We start from the raw sequence: 17,733 nt of genomic DNA on the forward strand, positions 1-17,733 counted from the left end.
AAAAAAAACACGCCTGAAAATGCTGAGCCTGTCTGGGATCCCTCCTCCCTGCGCTGTTTGCCTAAGGCTGCTGCAAGGTTTGGGGTTTGGGTTTTACGCCTCCGCCTTTCTAAGCCAGACCCCAGACCTGGCCCTGCGGGTGGGCACCGCCTTGGAATGGCTGGTTGGAAAAAAAAATAAAAATCCATGAATTCGCTTATTTCTGCTTTCAGCGAGGGAAAAAGCAGTTTAGCCCATCTAGAGCAGACAAGAAAGGGAGGAAGAGGAGGAAAAATCAGCTTTTGCCAGAGCCCGGCTGGGTGTGTCTCCTCGCCCCCCCCGCGCTGGGTCTGTGTTTCTGGCAGCCAGTCTTGCCTGGGAGGGATCTACCGTCAAAGCCACCCAGGAAAGGAGGCCTGATACGCTAATTAATATTCTGAACTAGTGACCCGTCTTTTTCTTTCCACCCCTTCCCTTTCTCTGGGCTCTCCAGCCTCTCCCTGCCGCGGATGGCTGCAGCCCCCTCCAGCTGAGTCAGTCCTTCCTCCCCGCAGCATTGCAGCACCTCCGCAGCTCCCTGCGCTCCTGCTCCTGCAGCACCCGCTTCGCTCCCGCCGCAGCAGCATGGCCAGCACCGTCTCAGGTAGGACAGGCATCTTTTGGGGGAGCTTGTCGTCAGCCTGCTTATAGAACCATCAGGTTTTATTTTTTTTATCATTATTCTGAGGGTTTGGGGTTTTTTTTTCCGTGCGTTTCGGGGGAGTTCTCTGATGAGGAGGCAGCTGGTATGGCAGCATTGTTCCCCTTCCTCCCCCATACACACACACACCCCTCTGATGCAAGATAGCAGGTGGGCTTTTTATTTTAATATGAATACACATGTGATAAACTTGCCAATTTAAAATATTGCTGCCATTACATTGTGCCATAAGAAGATGCTGCTGCATGCCAATTAATTATTATTTTTGTAACGTGATACAGCTTTTTTTTTTTTCCCCTAAGAAAAATTTGCACGCTGTGCAGCTGGGTGCAGAGAATTCAGCAATTAGATTTGTTTTGTGAAGATCATGTCTTGCCTGAATGGGTGGTGGAAAGAAAGACACAGGCAAGAGACGGACAGTAATGCCCTAGAAAATCCCCCAAACCCAACCAGAGTGACCGAGATGGCTTTCTGTGTGTTCTCAGGGCTTCCCGTCCCTAGATTGCTTCCACAGCCCACATTTCTTCCTCAGAAGATGCTACAGGGGAGCGGTCCTCTGATGGCGGTGGGCGAGATCAGATGCTGCACGGGAAGCCCTTCCTCCCTCCTGCAGCAGCAGCGGGGAGCGCAGCGCGGCTGCCCAGCAGCCTGGCGCCGGGCTCGGGTTTGGCTGCGGGATGGCAGCCTGCCCTGGGGATGCTCCGCTTCTTCGCTCCAGTCGTCTCCTAAAGATGTGTTTTGCCCCTTTTAGCTGGGGAGGAGGGATTGAAATGGCTGAAACTGGGAACGTGGGGGAAGGAGAAGAAAAGCCTGAAATGGTAGAATGAACAGTGGGTAGGTTTAGAGGGTCTTTTTCTTTAAAAAGACAAGTTTTCTCTTGAAATGGCTCTGAATTCTGCAGTGCATAAAGAGGGGCTTGGGCGGGGGAAGGTAGATCCTGGAGGGCTGGGCTGCAGGGCTGAGCAGGAGCGGCAGACAAAAAGGAAAGGCAGGGAGTGCTTTGTGCCCCCCGGGCAGGGAACCAGCCCGCAGACCAGGCAACACCTCTTGCTTCTTCCGCTGGCCTTTGCCCGTGTCTCCTGCTGTGCATTTTCTAGTCCTTTCTCCTTTTAAAAGACCAGCAGATGCAGGGGAGAGAAGGGCAGAGAGATGGGGGGGGGGGGGGGGAGGGTGCAGCTGATCCCGAGTGGGCTTTACATGCAATTAAAGATGGTAAAGCAGCGTTGAAAAAATGTGTCTCCGTGATAGAAAATCTCCAGCTATTGTATATATTTCTGCGAGTGTCCCTGTCTCAGCGAAGGTGTGCGCCAGCGCACGCTCGGGAGGTCCCACCCATCTGCCTTCCTCTCCTGCAGAACAGGATTGGGCCTCGTCTGCGGAGCAGGGGTGGGAGGGACGGCTCGGGCTCACCAGCCATCTAACCCAAGGTTGCGTCGAACTTGAGATGGACGAGGTGGCGGATGAAACACGCGTAGGCATAACGTGCGTTTTCCATTTGGTGCATTCTCGCCCTCCCAACCCACCAGATGCCGATGGCGTATTGCATCTTCCCAAAGATGCGGTTTTACTGTAAAGGAGACTTAGGATCACGAAGAAGCGTGTGCTTCAGAGAAACCGCGCTTGCTTGTGGCTCAGGTCAAGTAGAGAAACCATTTCAAGGAGGAGAAAGTCATGGGCAAGCAGTGCTGTGGCGGGAGGACAGAGAACAGGGCAACGTTTGCCAAGGGAGGGAGCGGGGCTCAGCCTCACCCAGCCGCCCTTGCAGGGAGCAGCTCCCCATCGCCTATAGCACTCACAGCAGAAAGGGAGAGAAGCCTGGAACGGCAGGAGAAGAAGGCAACCAAATCCTTAAATTCAGGAAAAAGTCATTCGCTGTCTTCTTTATTTTCTTCTTTATCCGCAGCAAAAGCAAATCTGTGCTGAAGGGAGAGCAGCTGTAATTGTCTGCAGCTGATGCCCGGGGGCTTATCCCCCTGGGAAGATTTTCTTGGGTTTCTTTAAACAAACAAACAAATCCCTGGGATGAAAAGAAATGGGGCCGGCTTCCCCCAGCCCCACAGCCACCTCTCTTTTCTCCCTGCCACCTCAGGCGTTTTCTCCTGGCCACGGTGGTTGGGTTTGGTGCTAGAGCAGAGGACGCGGCGGCACATGCTCAGTGCAGGCTCAGCTGCGGTGCTGGCCGTGCCGCCGGGCAGCCCTTGCAGGGGCAGAGCCCTCGCACCTCCTCCCCAAGGCACCTGCGCCAAGCTTCGTGCTTTTGTACACCGCAGGAGGGGGGTCTGGCTGGGCTCTGCAGGACTGTGTGACTTTCCCCACCGTTTGGATGCATATGGGTTGCGTAAAGAGACAGGAGATTATGAAATGATGCGGTAAGGTGACAGCCTCAGGGGCTTTTCTCCGACGCTAGCGTGTTTGAGAAGGTGGAGCCAAGAGGAAACGCCAGTTTGTCATTCCTGGCCTCACAACTGGGCAAGGAAAATGTGCCTTGATAGATCCCGAGATTTTCTCCTCCTGCACTGAAACGTGAGAGGTGTGTGACTTTGTCCATGTCCGGGCGATCCCCTTAATCCCTGTTCCGTGCTGGTGGGCACCATATGGTATTGCCCTGTCCTGACACTTCTGCTCATGCTGGAGAGCCGCAGTCCTTTCTATCAGCCTCTCCATCTCTCTGCGTTCTCATGAAATCCCTATTTTCTTTCTCTTCAGGTGTTGATGGAGTGTATAGGGTCTTAGAAATTTATGGTACTTTTATTGGGACTTCAGTTTTACAAGACAAGAGAATCTATTGTAGGAAATTTTTAATTTATTTTCTTTACCACTGTATCCAAACAAGGGATCTAACTCCTTGGAAGACATCTGTTCTTGCTAAAATCCTCCTCTTTGATGGTGGGATGGTGGGATCCATGAGGATGCCTCAGATACCTCGAGAAAGGGCTTTCTTGGAGCCTGTCAGTGCTGGTTCAGACCTGGGGAAGGCACTGTTTTATCAGATGAACACGTTCTCCTTCTGCAGAGGAAAAGCTGAGCTTTAGTGGTCTGGTGTGGCAACTGGGAGGCTGCAGATAAGACCTTGGTGTGGGCAGCAGGGTGGATTGCAGCTTCAAGCTTCCTTATGGTGAACGGGGATGATGATTCTTGATGATAATACTTGGTGGGACCTGAAGCTCACTAGGGCTTTGATACCCCTAAATTAACTCGAAACAACACGCCTGCCTAATCCCTCCCAGTTGCCCTACTGACATGGGCTTTATTTTTCCAGCTGTAAGCCTACCTTTAAAAAAAAAAAAAAAAGTCTCCTATCCGGAGGGGATTTAAAATGATGGCACATCTTTGGCTGTGATTTAGAAATACAAAAGAGCGAGAGAGCAACCAAAGATCATGTGGATGTGCTGTGGCACTTTGGCACGTCCCGGCTGGTGAAGAGTTGCTCGGCATATTTCCAAACGGTCCTTTTATTCTTTCAAGGTACCTCTACGTGTTTAGTGCTGTACTAGAGAATCTTATGTTTTCTGAATGTGTTTACACACATAATATCGCTGTGTGATGGGTAAGTACAATAATCCTCAGTGAATGCAAAGGAAACCAAGATCCCAAGAGACCAAAAGAGTGTCTGTGGGCACACAGCGTGGCTGCCCCCGACACATCACGGTGCTGGACGCCTGTCTCTGACTGTCCCCCGCTCCTTCGCAGCTCTTTGTCTCTGCCAAACCCGACCGCCTGAAGCTATGTCTGCCCCAGCTCCACAAACACGCTGGGACAGCTGCCTCCCTTTGGCTCCTTCATCTGCTTCATAGAATCATAGAATCGTCAAGGTTGGAAAAGACCCTTAAGATCATCGAGTCCAACCGTCAACCTATCACTGCCAAGTCCATCTATACCATGTCCTCGAGCACCACATCTCTCCGTTCTTTAAATACCCCCAGGGATGGAGGCTCAACCGCTTCCCTGGGCAGCCTGTCCCAGTGCTTGACCACCCTCTCGGTGAAGAAGTTTTTCCTAATATCCAACCTAACCCTGCCCTGGCGCAGCTTGAGGCCGTTCCCTCTCGTCCCATCGCTTGTTCCTGGGGAGAAGAGACCGACCCCCCCCAGCTCCAGCCTCCTTTCAGGCAGTTGCAGAGAGCGATGAGGGCTCCCCTCAGCCTCCTCTTCTCCAGACTAAACACCCCAGCTCCCCCAGCCGCTCCTCCCCAGCCTCGTGCTCCAGACCCTTCACCAGTTTCGTTGCCCTGCTCTGGCCACGCTCCAGCCCCTCGATGTCCTTCTTGTAGTGAGGGGCCCAGCGCTGAGCACAGCACTCGAGGTGTGGCCTCACCAGTGCCCAGCACAGGGGCACCATCACCTCCCTGCTCCTGCTGGCCACACTGTTCCTGATACAGGCCAGGATGCCATTGGCCCTCTTGGCCACCTGGGCACACTGCTGGCTCATCAAGCAACCCGGGCCATGCTCCTCTCCGTCCTGGCAATCGGCCCCCCGCCAGCCCGGGCTGCCGGGTCTCTGCGGCACCGCGCGGGCCCTTCTCTCTCGCTGAGCCCGTAGGAGAGGAGATTTCCCTGCTTCTTTTCCTGAGGGCAGCCCACAGGTTCCAGTGCCACAGCCTGGGTGATTTGCTGATCCATTGGCTGTGCATAACACGGGTTGATGCGGCGTTCGTGAGCTGCAAATGTAACCCAGGAGGGAAGGAGCCGGGTGACTGGAAACCCTTCCTGGGCGATAGTTTAGCAGACGTCTGACAGAAGGCAGAGTAACCCTCGCGCCTGCTGGTTCTCGTGGATGAGTCCACGTGAGCCCGCGGTGACTTCTGGGCTCAGACCTCCTGGTGAGCAGCTGGGATGGTGCATGGCATCGGCATGATCTGAAAAAGAAAAAAAAACACTAGCATTTTCTGGTCGTGTGAGCTCTCTTGCTGACCTGTTTTTGGAAGTTGAGGAGCAAGAAAGCAGAAGTGAGTTAGCCTGAAGCGAAGGGCTGGCCGTTATTTGTGTGATGGGGTTCAGGCTTATCGAGGACGATGGTTGCTTTCGTTGCGTGTGGGGCGTTGCAGACCCTGTGCTGGAGGACCCGGTTCCCTGCCTCTCTGCCTTCTCTACCTCCTGTTTGTGCTTTGGCTACAGTTATAACTGGACTGTTCTCATTTTTCATGATATAATATTCTTTATGGAAGCAGTTTTTACTTCTCCAAAATTATCTTTGCAAACCGAATTATTTTCCTGTAATAACCTTCCTTTGACCTTGCTACCAGACATAGCACATCCCGTCTGATCATTTAAATTGCCCAAATTCATATAAATTGGTCTTGCTGTGCCTCTGCTTTATTATGAATGACTCTGTATCGCCGTTGTGCCTAAACGGCCTCACTCTGTTTTGCTGGCCATCATTAAACACCGCACAAAGACAGGCTGCTCGAACAGTCTAGAGTTTAGTTTTACCTGGTTAGGAAGCAGAGAACAAAACTTGTTCATGAATAAGAGGTGGCGAGGCCAGGCACACGGCGAGCGGGGAGATGGCTCCCCTTGCTCGCGCACCGGGCCCGTCCCAGCCCTTCCTCCGTTTCCTCGCTGCAGCTGCTGGGGAGCAGCTGGGTGGTGTCTCGGGGGGTAACTGGGAGGGAAGCCCTTCAGATGGGTAAATGCTGTATGCGGTGCCCACGCGAAGCAGCAGGGACGGGGAAACGCAGCGTGTGCTGTGCAGCACGAGAGGGGGCGCGGGCCAGGAGCCACCACAGAGCAAGCGGGAAGCACCCCGGCCCTCCTGGGGCTTGGTGAGGGCCCGGGTCGTCTCCCTTCTCCTTGCAGCAGGGAGAAAGCCGTTTTGCCCATGCAATATAGACCGTGCAGGGAAAAGCTAGATGAAAAATTTTCATAAAGATTAATTGTTGCATGGGGTGTGCAATGGAATATAAACAGCGCAGGATCAGACGGTGCTGGTTACTGGGCACAAATATTCAGAAATATTAAGCGACTGACTGCCCCTTTAGGTGGGACTGTAGCTTAACAGCTACCCGAGGCCTCCGGAAGCCATTAAAGTGCAAGTTCACCCCACTTTGCAGGATGGGACCCTGATATATTTTCTATATCTTCTACAGTTTATTCACTTCTTAGTTTACAAAACTCAGTTATTTGTAATGTTTCACCCCAATTCTAATATAGAATAGAATAGAATAGAATAGAATAGAATAGAATAGAATAGAATAGAATATTATATTTCAGTTGAGAGGGACCTACAGCGATCATGTAGTCCGAGTGCCTGACCAATTCAAGGCTGACCAAAAGTTACAGCATGTTGTTAAGGGCATTGTCCGACTATGAAAGCGCTGAAGTGTTATGACCTAGTGATGAAGACGGTACCAGAGTGAATGAACTGGCTGCTGATCCTTCTGTTGCCGTGTTTGCCTAAAGAGAGTCATAAAGCACACATACTCCACACCTGAGTGAGCAGCCTTCCTAACCTTCCACCTGGCAGCGAGACAAAGCTCTTGTTGCACCTCTGAGACTGAAGGGATGCTTTGCTCTAAAGGAAGCCTTAGGAACCGGGTCAGCCAGCCTTACTAAGTTATACACATACACAGTATTTCTTCTGCTATTTTTTTCTTCTGCTGAATTTATTTTTACTAACTTAGCAGCAGTAATAAATGCAAGCAGATGCTTAAATAAAAAGCCCAGCATTTCCTGTCTAATTGTTCTTAAAATGTGTAAATTTGTGCACGGGAAGACATACAGTCTTTCCTGGAGGGGACCTGTTGGCCGTGTCATATTCTGGCCAGCCAGCTTTCTTATCCTGGGACAAGGATTTTGTCCACTGGCATAAATGTGTCCTCAAAGCCTTGTATCTATTGAGTGCAGATACTTCTGAAGTCAATTTTAGCGCTGAGGTTTGCAATGCTGATCTTTTACCCCTGAGAGATTTAAGCATACCCTTTCTGATGCAGCTGTGATTGAGACACCATCTTGCTTCAGGAGATCTTGGGTTTGACCTTCATTGACACAGTCTCCTAAACCGTGGCCCAGGGGTTATTTTTCCTTCTTTTATTTATGGAGTCAGGGGCTCTCCCTCTCCTCCCAGGACGCCTTGTCTCATTTCAGCCTGTTAACGGTGGGCTGGACACAGGTACCGCCTGCTGTTTGTCAGATCAAAAGCGCCGGAGGACGAGGGCATCAGCGCCGGCGCTTCTGCGTCCCCCGGGGGTGACCGCTGGGCTGGCCCCGGCGCAGCGCCGCGGGGGGCTCAGGGGTCCATTTATTTCTCGGGGCGCGGCTCAGGAGTGATTTCTTCAGGGGTGCGTCGTTCCCCCCCCCCCCCCCCCCTTCATGCAGAAGCCCCCGGCCTTGGCGCTGCCCGGGGGCTGCCGGGGGTTCCCCGGGGCCGGTGGTGCTGAAGGGACAGCGCCGGGCGGTGGTGCTGAAGGGACAGCGCCGGGGCGGGGGGCCCGGGGCCGAGCCGACCCTGCCCGGTACCGGCGGGGGTCTCGGTCCGCTGCCGCCGCTCCCGCTCCTTTCCCCGTGGGGACGCTGGAGCGGGTTTGTCCGGTTGCTCGGGGCTCTTCGGGCGCTTCCCCCGCCGGTCCCCGGGGCCGGCAGCCCCCAGCGCTGCTCCCCGGCCCCGTCCGCCCGCTGCTTGCAGGCGGGGGCTGGCGCCGGGCTGCAGCTCAGCAGGAGGTGCTGAGCTCCTCCACAGCTCAGCACCGCCGCGCAGGGAAGCGGGGTCCCTTTGCCCTCGCCCTCCTTTCCACTTTAATTGACGGAGAGGGACGGTCAGTTTGCTCTGCAGAAGGGAAAGCGGGAGAGGGAAGATCCCGATGGAATGGAGGCAGCTGCGAAATCCCACAACCGACCTCCCGAAAGGCAGGGACTGCGGCGTACGCTGTCGACACAGAGAACAGTGAAACCAGTACTGGGGAGAGCTACTGAGGTTCAAGTAATGAAATGCAAAGCGCTGTGCCCTGTAACAAGTGCTAGGAGACCATGAAACGAGCGGGTCGGGGATGCGGCACATCTGCTTAATGTCTTGGTCTCACCCAGGACCAGACGTAACGGTAGAGCAAGGACCTCAGCGCGTGGTTTGTTTCCGTTAAATGTTAAACCTCTCCTTTAGTCCAGGGGACCTCCTCTGCACGTTACCGGACGCATTAGCTTACTGCCGCGTGCCACGACTGCTAGCACGATACAGCGCGCTCAGAGGCTTTCCAAAGAGCTTTCTCTCTAAGAACAAAATCAAAGACGTCCTGCTCTGTGGCTGGCACTGCTGCGTAAACCGTTCCGATTCGGTTCACGTTTAGCGTCAGGACTGGGCAGGGTATTAAAATCAGAATGTGGAGCGAACTGGGAAACGTTCAAGAAAGATCTGAGTTTCAGGGAGTGTCGGTTAGCGAAGGGAGGGCGTTAATCAGGGCGAAGTTCTGTACCTCGGAGGAAAAATAAGTGCAAGTATGAAGTAGGCACATGAAAGCACTGGTTTCCCACCCGAGTAGCTGCAGGAAGGCAGAGAAGATCTGGAAGGTGTTCCTGAGGGCATATGGTACACAGGATGATTTTTTTTTTTTTAATTGCTCTGCCTCTAATGGCTTTTCATATCACAGAGTTTTGGGGATTTCCCTTTCCTGGCCCGGTGGAGGGTCTTGCTATGAAGGTGGCATTGGCAGCCAGGTCACAGAGTCCCCTCTGGCTGGAGGTCGAAACAGGAGCTCAGCAAGGAAGGGACAAACCCAGACCGGGAGCACAAGGACATGTGGGCAATCCAGAGGCACAGAACGCCTGTGCCCTGGGGTGGAGGCAGGAGGAAGGATGGCGCCAGCAGGCTCCGGGCAGGTTTGGCAGGACATGCGGCCATGAGGGCTCCGTCCCCATCTGCCTGCGTGTCCCCTGAGCAGCCAGTCCAGGGCAGAGCCTCCATGAGACAGCAGCACCCGCCGCTGACCTGCGGCACGGCGGTGATGCTGTGAGGGTTACGCTGATGTGAGAAAGAACCTGGCAGCTCTCTGTTTTCAAGACCTTCTTCTATTCTGAGGTTCTTTGTCAGGTGTGTGCTAACAGTTCACTGTCTTAAATGTGCTAAACTCCAAAAATACAGGTGAAGATTGCCCCAGAAACAGACCCACTGCAAGCTGGGGTTGCTGCTGCCATTAGGGCAGCACCCCGTGCACTTGCGGTCGCCGAGGGTGCTGCGGTGTGCCCTCCAGTCACAGGAGTGCTGAGCGAACTGGAGGGTTGTGTGTTTCCCCGTCCTTCGCAGGGGACAGCAGTGACTGTGATTGCAGACCAGTAGCAACCTCTGCCTGCGTGGGCCAAGGTGGTGGCAGAATCCACTTACGTCCTCCCTTACCTGCTTCTGCGGGGCCGGAGGTACCTCAGGGCCGGAGATGCCTCGGGGCAGGAGATGCCTCGGGGCAGGAGATGCCTCGGGGCAGGAGATGCCTCGGGGGAGGAGATGCCTCGGGGCAGGAGATACCTCGGGGCAGGAGGTACCTCGGGGCAGGAGATACCTTGGGGCAGGAGGTACCTCGGGGCAGGAGATGCCTTGGGGCAGGAGGTACCTCGGGGCAGGAGGTACCTCGGGACGCCAGCTCGCAGCACTTCCCCCCGTTATAGCACCCTGAACCCTTTCTTCACTCAAATGCCCATTTGCTCTTCGCATAGCCAACTGCATCGTGCCTCTGCACCCTGATGCCAGAAATGCTCCCTTGTGAGATACCAGGAACTTGCCAGGGGTTGAGCAATGTTTCCAGGTGTTGATGGGCATCATCATACCCCCGTGCCTGGCAGCGGGCTGGAGGAAGGGTCTGGGCAGCTCTCCCGGCGTGGTTAACCACGCAGGCTGCAGCGTTTCGGCTCCTTTGGAGGGAAAATCCTGCAGGGAAACTGATGCCTCTAGATGCGGTAAATGCCTACTCTCTCTCTTCCCATGACATTTGCTACGCTGGCAGCTAATTTAGTCTGCTCTAGAACAGACGCTCCTTGGGGACCTTTTGGCAAGCTATGACAGCCTGGAAAAGCCTCCATAGAGTCTGGGAGCTGCAAATGGGTTTCCTTGTGTCTGCTTCCTTCATTTCTCCATCAAAAAGAGCTGCCGTTGCCATTAGACTCTCTCCTCATTGCTGTTTCATGTTTTTCAGCCTACAAGGAGAAAATGAAGGAGCTGTCTCTGCTCTCCCTCATCTGCTCCTGTTTCCACACCCAGCCCCATCCTAATACCATCTACCAGTATGGAGGTACGTAACCAGCACCAGAGCTACGGCATCGTTTGCGCGACGCTTCCGCGGGCAACGCGGCAGCTCGTCAGCGCGCTGGGCTGTCCCACCCCAGAGCAGTTTATTTTATTAAGGTAACCCACATTTTCCCAGAAAGAAAATGCCCGCAGAGGCTGCCTGCCTCCTACTGGGGTGCCGCACAAGATGTTAACAGCAATATGGCCTTTCTGTAATTACGCTGGGAGTTTAAATGAATTGCATTGACTTGGGGGGGATCAAGCTGATCAGTAATCGGGGAATTTTGGAGATAGAACAAAATGCCCCAGGTCAGGACATGGGAACACCCCGAGTCCTAGGTGAAGAGCTCGGTGCCCTCAGGTGACCGCTCTCCTGAGTGTCACAGGTCCACAGAGCCTCTTTTTTTCCCCCCAAAGATATGGAGGTGAAGCAGCTGGATAAGAGGGCATCGGGCCAGAGCTTCGAAGTGATCCTGAAGTCCCCTTCAGATTTATCTCCCGAGAGCCCGATCCTTTCCTCCCCCCCCAAGAAGAAGGACCTGTCCCTGGAGGAGCTGCAGAGGAGGCTGGAGGCTGCAGAAGAGAGGAGGAAGGTAACGAGACGTCCTGCAGAAGCAGTGACTTTTCTGTGACGGGTGCTAATTGCACCAAACCTTAGAACCGGCTTAGCAGGAGCAAAGTAAAATGGCTGGAAATTGTGTTTTTACACTTATTATTATATTCCACTCTAAATTGTCAGGTGAGACACGGGAGTCACGGAGTGAGGTTCTGCAGCCTGGTTTAGGCAGGGAATTGGACTCGATGATCATCACCGTCCTCCTGTTCTTAAAACCACAGAGTCTGGGGTCCTCTCGGTCCCCTGGGTGTGAGCTGGCTGGGGACAGTTCTCCCCGGCCAGTGCAGGGGGTGCAGCCGTTGGCCACGCACCCAGCTGCGACTCCAGCCCTGACACAGCCCTGCGTTCCAACAGCCGGCTGTGCCCCACCTGGCTGTCAGTGCTGTATAAAACGTCTGCTGGTGGAAGCTATGGAAAAGGAGAAAACCGGTGGAGTAAGACAAAGTATAAATGTTACAGATGTCGGTGGGTAAGGGGAGAGCAAGCTGAAATAACGCAAAGAATGAGGTGACGCTCGGAGAGGGGACTCTGCGCCCGCACGGGTGCCACCTGGGTTTTGCTGAGCCGGTGGGCGCAGCGTTGCGTCGCCTGCCTGCCTGGAGCACCCGACCCAGCAGACATTGCCCCATAGCAGGAAAAAGGTGTCAAAGCGGCTTCCAAGCAAGAGCGTTATGGGATGGAGGGGGGCGGCAGAGGGGTTTTGAGCAGAGATGGCCAGAAAGCCTCTCTGGGGAGCTGAAGGCTAGAAGAGCCTCTTCAGTTGCCTTACACCTCTCCCGCCGCCTTGCCTCGGCAGACCCAGGAGGCGCAGGTGCTGAAGCAGCTGGCGGAGAAGCGGGAACACGAGCGGGAGGTGCTGCACAAGGCGCTGGAGGAGAACAACAACTTCAGCCGCCTGGCCGAGGAGAAGCTCAACTACAAGATGGAGCTGAGCAGGGAGAACCGCGAAGCACATCTCGCCGCCTTGAGGGAGCGGTTCCGCGAGAAGGCGAGTGCGATGCCCCGGGAGAGGGCTGGGTGCTGACGCCCAGGGAGGGGGTTTGGGGTCTGGTCCCTGCGGGGTCAGCCCAGAGCGACGGGCACAGGGGAGCGGGCGTTTTGCTGCTGGTGGAAAGCGGGCTGTGGAGCAGCTCCGCTGCGGAGCAGCACGAGGAGGGGGGATGTGTCCGTCAAGGTCAGGAGGGGAAAATACTGTCTGGGTGATCGTGAGACGTGCAAGCTGAAAGGCACAGGATCAGGCCCCCTCCGTGTCCAGGGGCTGCGTGGCCGAAGGGCTTTGCAGAAGAAGGGAGCCGTGAACGCGGTCGCTGTAGCTTTGCATCACCTCCGGGCTCCCGCAGATGAGACGCTTCGCTCCTTGCAGGCGTAACCCACCGTCCTCGGGGTGTGTCGGATGGGGTCTCTTTTTTTTTTTGTCTGGTGCAAATCCCGTGTGCAGGAGAGAAGGGAAATGGCGATTGCAAGAGCAGAAAGTGTTAGCCTGGTGTCGTCTCTCCCGTCTTTGCAGGAACTGCATGCAGCTGAAGTTCGCAGGAACAAGGAACAGCGGGAGGAGATCTCTGGATAAAGGGCTTTTCTACACATCTAGCACCTGATTCCTGTTAACAAACCAACCAATCGACCAACCAACACATTTGATTTTGTTTGTCTAGATGCAACATTGGGTTCTCCATCCCCCCCTCCCCTGGTGTTTGTCCCCCAGCTACACGCTTCTTTATCTCTGCATCCTTAATCGTCAGTACTTGTGGGGATTCACAGATCATAGGGACCTCTAAGCAGAATAGCAACTAGTTCACATGAAATAGAGAATCGATCAGTCAATCAAACAGCTTCTTTGGAGGGTTTTGTCCTTTTTTAAAAAAATATTTCTTAAACTGATGTAAAAAAAAAAATTAAGATATTAATAAATTCAACCAGCAGCGTCACAGAGATACGGATTTCTTATCCGGGGCTTTTACTCCTCTTGGTGTTTGCTCTGAGCCAACTATCAGTTTCAGAATAATGGGAAGTAAGTGATAATTTCTGTGTGTGAAGTGGAATAGGGAACAGCCCCAGGTTTGCCCGTGGTAGGAGAGAGGAACGAGAGAGGGATGGGATGACTCGGGAGTCGGGGCGTGCAGACCCCTCGTCTCTCGGCTGTTTCTGGAGCCAGCCCAGGCAGGCAGCGACCCAAAGTCCTCATCTTTGGGTGACGCTTGGACAGCCCGTGTGAGGGTCTCCACGCAGGGTGCGGTGCCGGGTGCCACGTCGCGGAAGGTCCCCGTCGCGGCAGGCACCGCCTGGTGCCCCGGCCGGAGGAGCCCGGGGACTGAGCCGCCCTCTCCCTGGCAAAGCGCAGACCGAGCGGTCTTGGCCGCGCAGCCTGGGAGAACCGCAGGCGGTGACTGCATCCCTGGCTCCGCGGGAGCCCTGGGAGAGGGCGCTCGCTCTGCCGGCTCTCCAGCGCTCCCAAAGCTGAGGTTTCACTCCAGTAAGAAAGCAAATCCAATAGAGACGGCGCCTGGTTGTGAAATAGCCTTTTAGTGAACAGAATAATCCTCCTTCCCTCTTTCCAAAGATGGATGTGACTCTTGGGTGCCATGACAGGGCAGGGACCGAGACCAGAGCTCTGGCTGGTGGGCAGCACCCGGGGAGGCAGGGCACGCCGGGGTACCTCCAGACCGGCAGCTTTGGATGAGAGGGAGCTAAGAGGGGAGCAGTTCTGCGGTAAGGGCGGAGAGATGTCCCCATGCTCATTCCTTGTCTATCTTTAGCTTTTCAAGGCCTATTTTTAAGAAAAAATTGTCTCTTGATGGAGGTAGGGATGAGCAGAGAACACGCAAGCATGGCAGTAATGTCTGATCTAAATAGGTGACTGTCAAAGCCCATGGACTTCACCTTCTGGAGTCACGGCTTACAGAGGTAGCCGAGGTCCAAGCAGCCACCGTGCCCTGCGAGGGGCTGCCACCCTCCCGCCAAGACCCACAGACCTGCTCACCTTGCCCCAGCTCTGCTGCTGCCTTGAAAAACTAAGCAGGAACGTTGCACCCGAAGAGCAGGGAATGGGCGCCTGCGGGCACGCGGGGCCTCGCAGGACGCGGTGCTGGGGACAGCCCTGCAGGAGCACAGGCCTGCGGCAAGGTTTTGCAGAGGAGACGGTGGAAGCTGCTTTCATTTGAGGCAGAAGGTAACAAGAATTCCCCTCTGTCCAGTGCTTCAAAGATTACAGGGTTGTTATTTTTTTAACAGAGTGGTGCAGTGTTTCGGGGAGGCGGCAGCGGGGCGGCAGCGCAGGGTGCCGGGGTGGTATTTACACCAGGGCACCGCTGCCCTCCGCCTCGCCATGGCCCCTCCGTCCTGGCCCCGGAATAAACCAAAGGGGCATCCAAGGCACCGAGACGTTTAATTCTTAGCAGTCGGTGTCCTCTGCACGCTGTGCCTCCGAAGAGCCATCCTGCGGGTGGGATGAGGGCCTCCTGCGCTGGGCTTTGCAGGAGCCGCGGGGGTAATTTAAGCGCCCCGGGGGTGCAGACGCTGGCGTGGGAGGCTCCCCGGGGCTCCCGGGGACCGTGCTCTGCGCAGCGGCGCCAGGCAGCGGCGAGGAGCTAGAGCAGATGAGGGGTTTGCACGGGGAATAACGACCCCCTTGCCGCTCCTCCCCTCTGAAAAAGAAATCACCGCTGAGTCTTGTCAGAAGTTGAAGTTTTCTGTCTACCCTGTGCTTTAATTAGGTAAAGAATTGATTACGGCCTGGGGCGAGCATCAGGCGGCCACAGAAACCCCACGGAAAGCCAAAGAGCAGCAGCTGCCGGAGATCAGATCCCGGGGCTCTGTGCGGATCTCCCCAGAAGCCCCAGCTGGATTCAGGGGAGATCCCTCGATGGCCACGGTTTGACCTTAGGGACACTCTGCTCCGAGGAGGAAGGGCTTCCTTACTCCCAAACCCCTCCGCCGGGGCCGGGGCCGGGGCAGGACAGGACTGTTAGAAAGCCCCAGCGCTGCCCAGTGACGAACAAAAATAAGATTTGGGGCAAAGAGGAAGGAAACTGAGGGTTGAATTTCTTAACAGTAGCTAATGATCAGTTTATAGTAGCAGCTGTCTTAGATAAGCATCTGTGTAGAGCGCAGCATCACCGCCAGCATCACCTCATTCATATAGTGACGAGAAATTTTAAAAAGTTTAAAAAAAAAAAAAATTTAAAAGTAATTTAAACGAAACGTTTGTGTGTAAGAAATGGTTGAAACTGTCAAATGTCTGTGTCCCGCGTTGGTGGGATCTGAGAAGGTATCTGCGAGATATTAACCCTGTCCTACTCTCTGTGGTGCTGAGTGTTTGCTTGGTGTGTAATTCTGACCTGGAGCTTGTTGTAAATACTGTTTTTAGTACTATGATTATTATGATGATTATGATGATTATTATCGGAAATGTTGTACTCATGAGCAGGAGTTTAAAACAAGAGAAACGACCGCTTTCGCTCCCTCCTTGGGGCTCAGAAGGAGTCGGAGGCTGGGCCGGGTGAAGGCAGGGTGCTGGCGGGGTGGGATGCTGGAAAATCAGGGAGTCGGGAGCTGGAGGCACCTGAGTCCTGCGGGCAGGGCGGAGAGAGTGGGGCCGGGCTGCTCCCCGCGCTGGGAGGAGAAGGAAGGGCTGAGAGGTGGAAGAGAGGTGATGCTTCCATTCAGGTACATCTAATTGAGTCTTACCCCAAGCCTCCTCGTGCGAGGGGGTCCAGGCTGCTCCCTGCAGCCCCGGGGGAAGCCGGAGGAGCTGCGAGGTTTGGCCTGTGCTGAAGGAGGAGCGGTGGTGGCAGGTTGTGCTGGGTAGAGCCGTCCTCCCCAAACAGCTACTGCGTCTCCGGACTCGGTTCTTGCCTGGATCTGCCTTTGTGCTGCCAGCTCTCCTCCCTCTCCGTGGGGGCCAGCCTGGATCTCAGGTGGGGACTTATTCCTGCAATAGCTTTGTCTGGCAAAAAATCCCATGGGCAACGCCCAGGAGAGCGGCCCGGCACACGGTGCTCATGCAGGTGTGAGCACTCATTTTTCTCACCTCCGTTGGGTCAGTGCTGGGAGGGACAGCGGACGTGGCTGGAAAACGCGTTACTGCAGGGTGAGCTCCTGCGGCGGAGGAGCAGGGATGTGCAGGGAGAGTTTTGCATCGGTAACGTCAGGGGACCAGCTCTGTTACTGCTGCTGAGGCCGTGGTGCCAAGGAAACAACCTCGTCCGTGGGGCCGATGCTTTGGGTGTAGCAGAGCGATGTTTGCCCGGTGCAGATGAATGTAGTAGGGATGTTGGGGAGCTTGGCGTTTGTCCGGTGCCACTGGACGCTATCAGGGAAATGTGCGATTGCTTTGGCTACGCGCCCCAACTCCCGCGGTTTCGGCTGGACGATGGGTGTCCACCCGCCCACCGCGCCGCTCCAAACCCACGGGGACGGTGCTGCCGGCGCCAGCAGCTAACGCGGCGCCGTGCCCGACCCGCAGCACGTGGTACGGTCCGGCATCGCGGTTATTTCATGCCTTTCCATCTCCCAGGGTCACTAATGGTTGTGTGCAGCAGCATACTTCATGCCTCAATTGAGTCTAATTAAGTATCTTCATTAACATCCTTACCGTCCCAGCCTCCCTCATTCCCGGACCATTCCCATGTACCGCAGTCGCGGACACGGCATGCAACCCCCAATTCCCGGGGCCACCTTCCTTATGGCAGGGCTTGAGGTTCTTCATTGATTCCCGTCGATGTTTATGAATTAAGCTTTGTAACGACAGTGAGCAGCCACCTTTTTGCAGCAGCATATGAACGCGAGACTTTGTGCCTGGCAGGGAGAGCATCCTCGAGGCGGCCGGCAGCAACCCTGCCCGCACCGCCAACGGACGGAGCGTTTGCAGTCGAGTGAGGGAGGAAAGACCAGATGGTGACAATTTCTTTTGTGCATGCATGCACCTTTCAAAGAGCTCTCCTGGAGAAGGGCCTCTGATTCGAGCAAGACAGAGAAGCTGAAGCTAAGGGAGTTCCCAGCTGGCACCGACAGCCGGGCGATGAGCGAAGCTGCGCGAGAGCTGGGCCAGCGGCCCTCCTGTCCCAAATTAAAGCTCTGCGCTCACATTACCCCTTACAGCAAAGTGCTCAGCTCCGTCTGGCAATCGGTGCTTTCAAGGACGCTGGCCCCGCAGACCGCTTGTGGACTGAGCCTCTTCCTTGCCTTATTATTTTGGAGTCATTAAAAAATCTTGCTTTAACCCAGAGGTGGGGTTACCTTT

General features: G+C 55.0%; 1 protein-coding gene across 1 annotated transcript; it reads left to right on the plus strand.

The window, feature by feature from the left end:
* Nucleotides 1-97: 97 nt before the first annotated feature.
* STMN3 (stathmin 3) lies at nt 98-17,416 on the plus strand. The gene is made up of 5 exons (XM_009473387.2): nt 98-622; nt 10,788-10,883; nt 11,297-11,472; nt 12,292-12,483; nt 13,003-17,416. The coding sequence occupies exons 1-5, from the start codon at nt 604-606 to the stop codon at nt 13,060-13,062; spliced, it is 543 nt and encodes a 180-aa protein (XP_009471662.1). The 5' UTR covers nt 98-603; the 3' UTR covers nt 13,063-17,416.
* Nucleotides 17,417-17,733: the final 317 nt, after the last annotated feature.

Source organism: Nipponia nippon, unplaced genomic scaffold (assembly GCF_047370975.1).
Source record: "Nipponia nippon isolate SJK-2023a ecotype South Korea unplaced genomic scaffold, ASM4737097v1 scaffold_13, whole genome shotgun sequence".
NCBI classification, from domain to species: Eukaryota; Metazoa; Chordata; class Aves; order Pelecaniformes; family Threskiornithidae; genus Nipponia; species Nipponia nippon.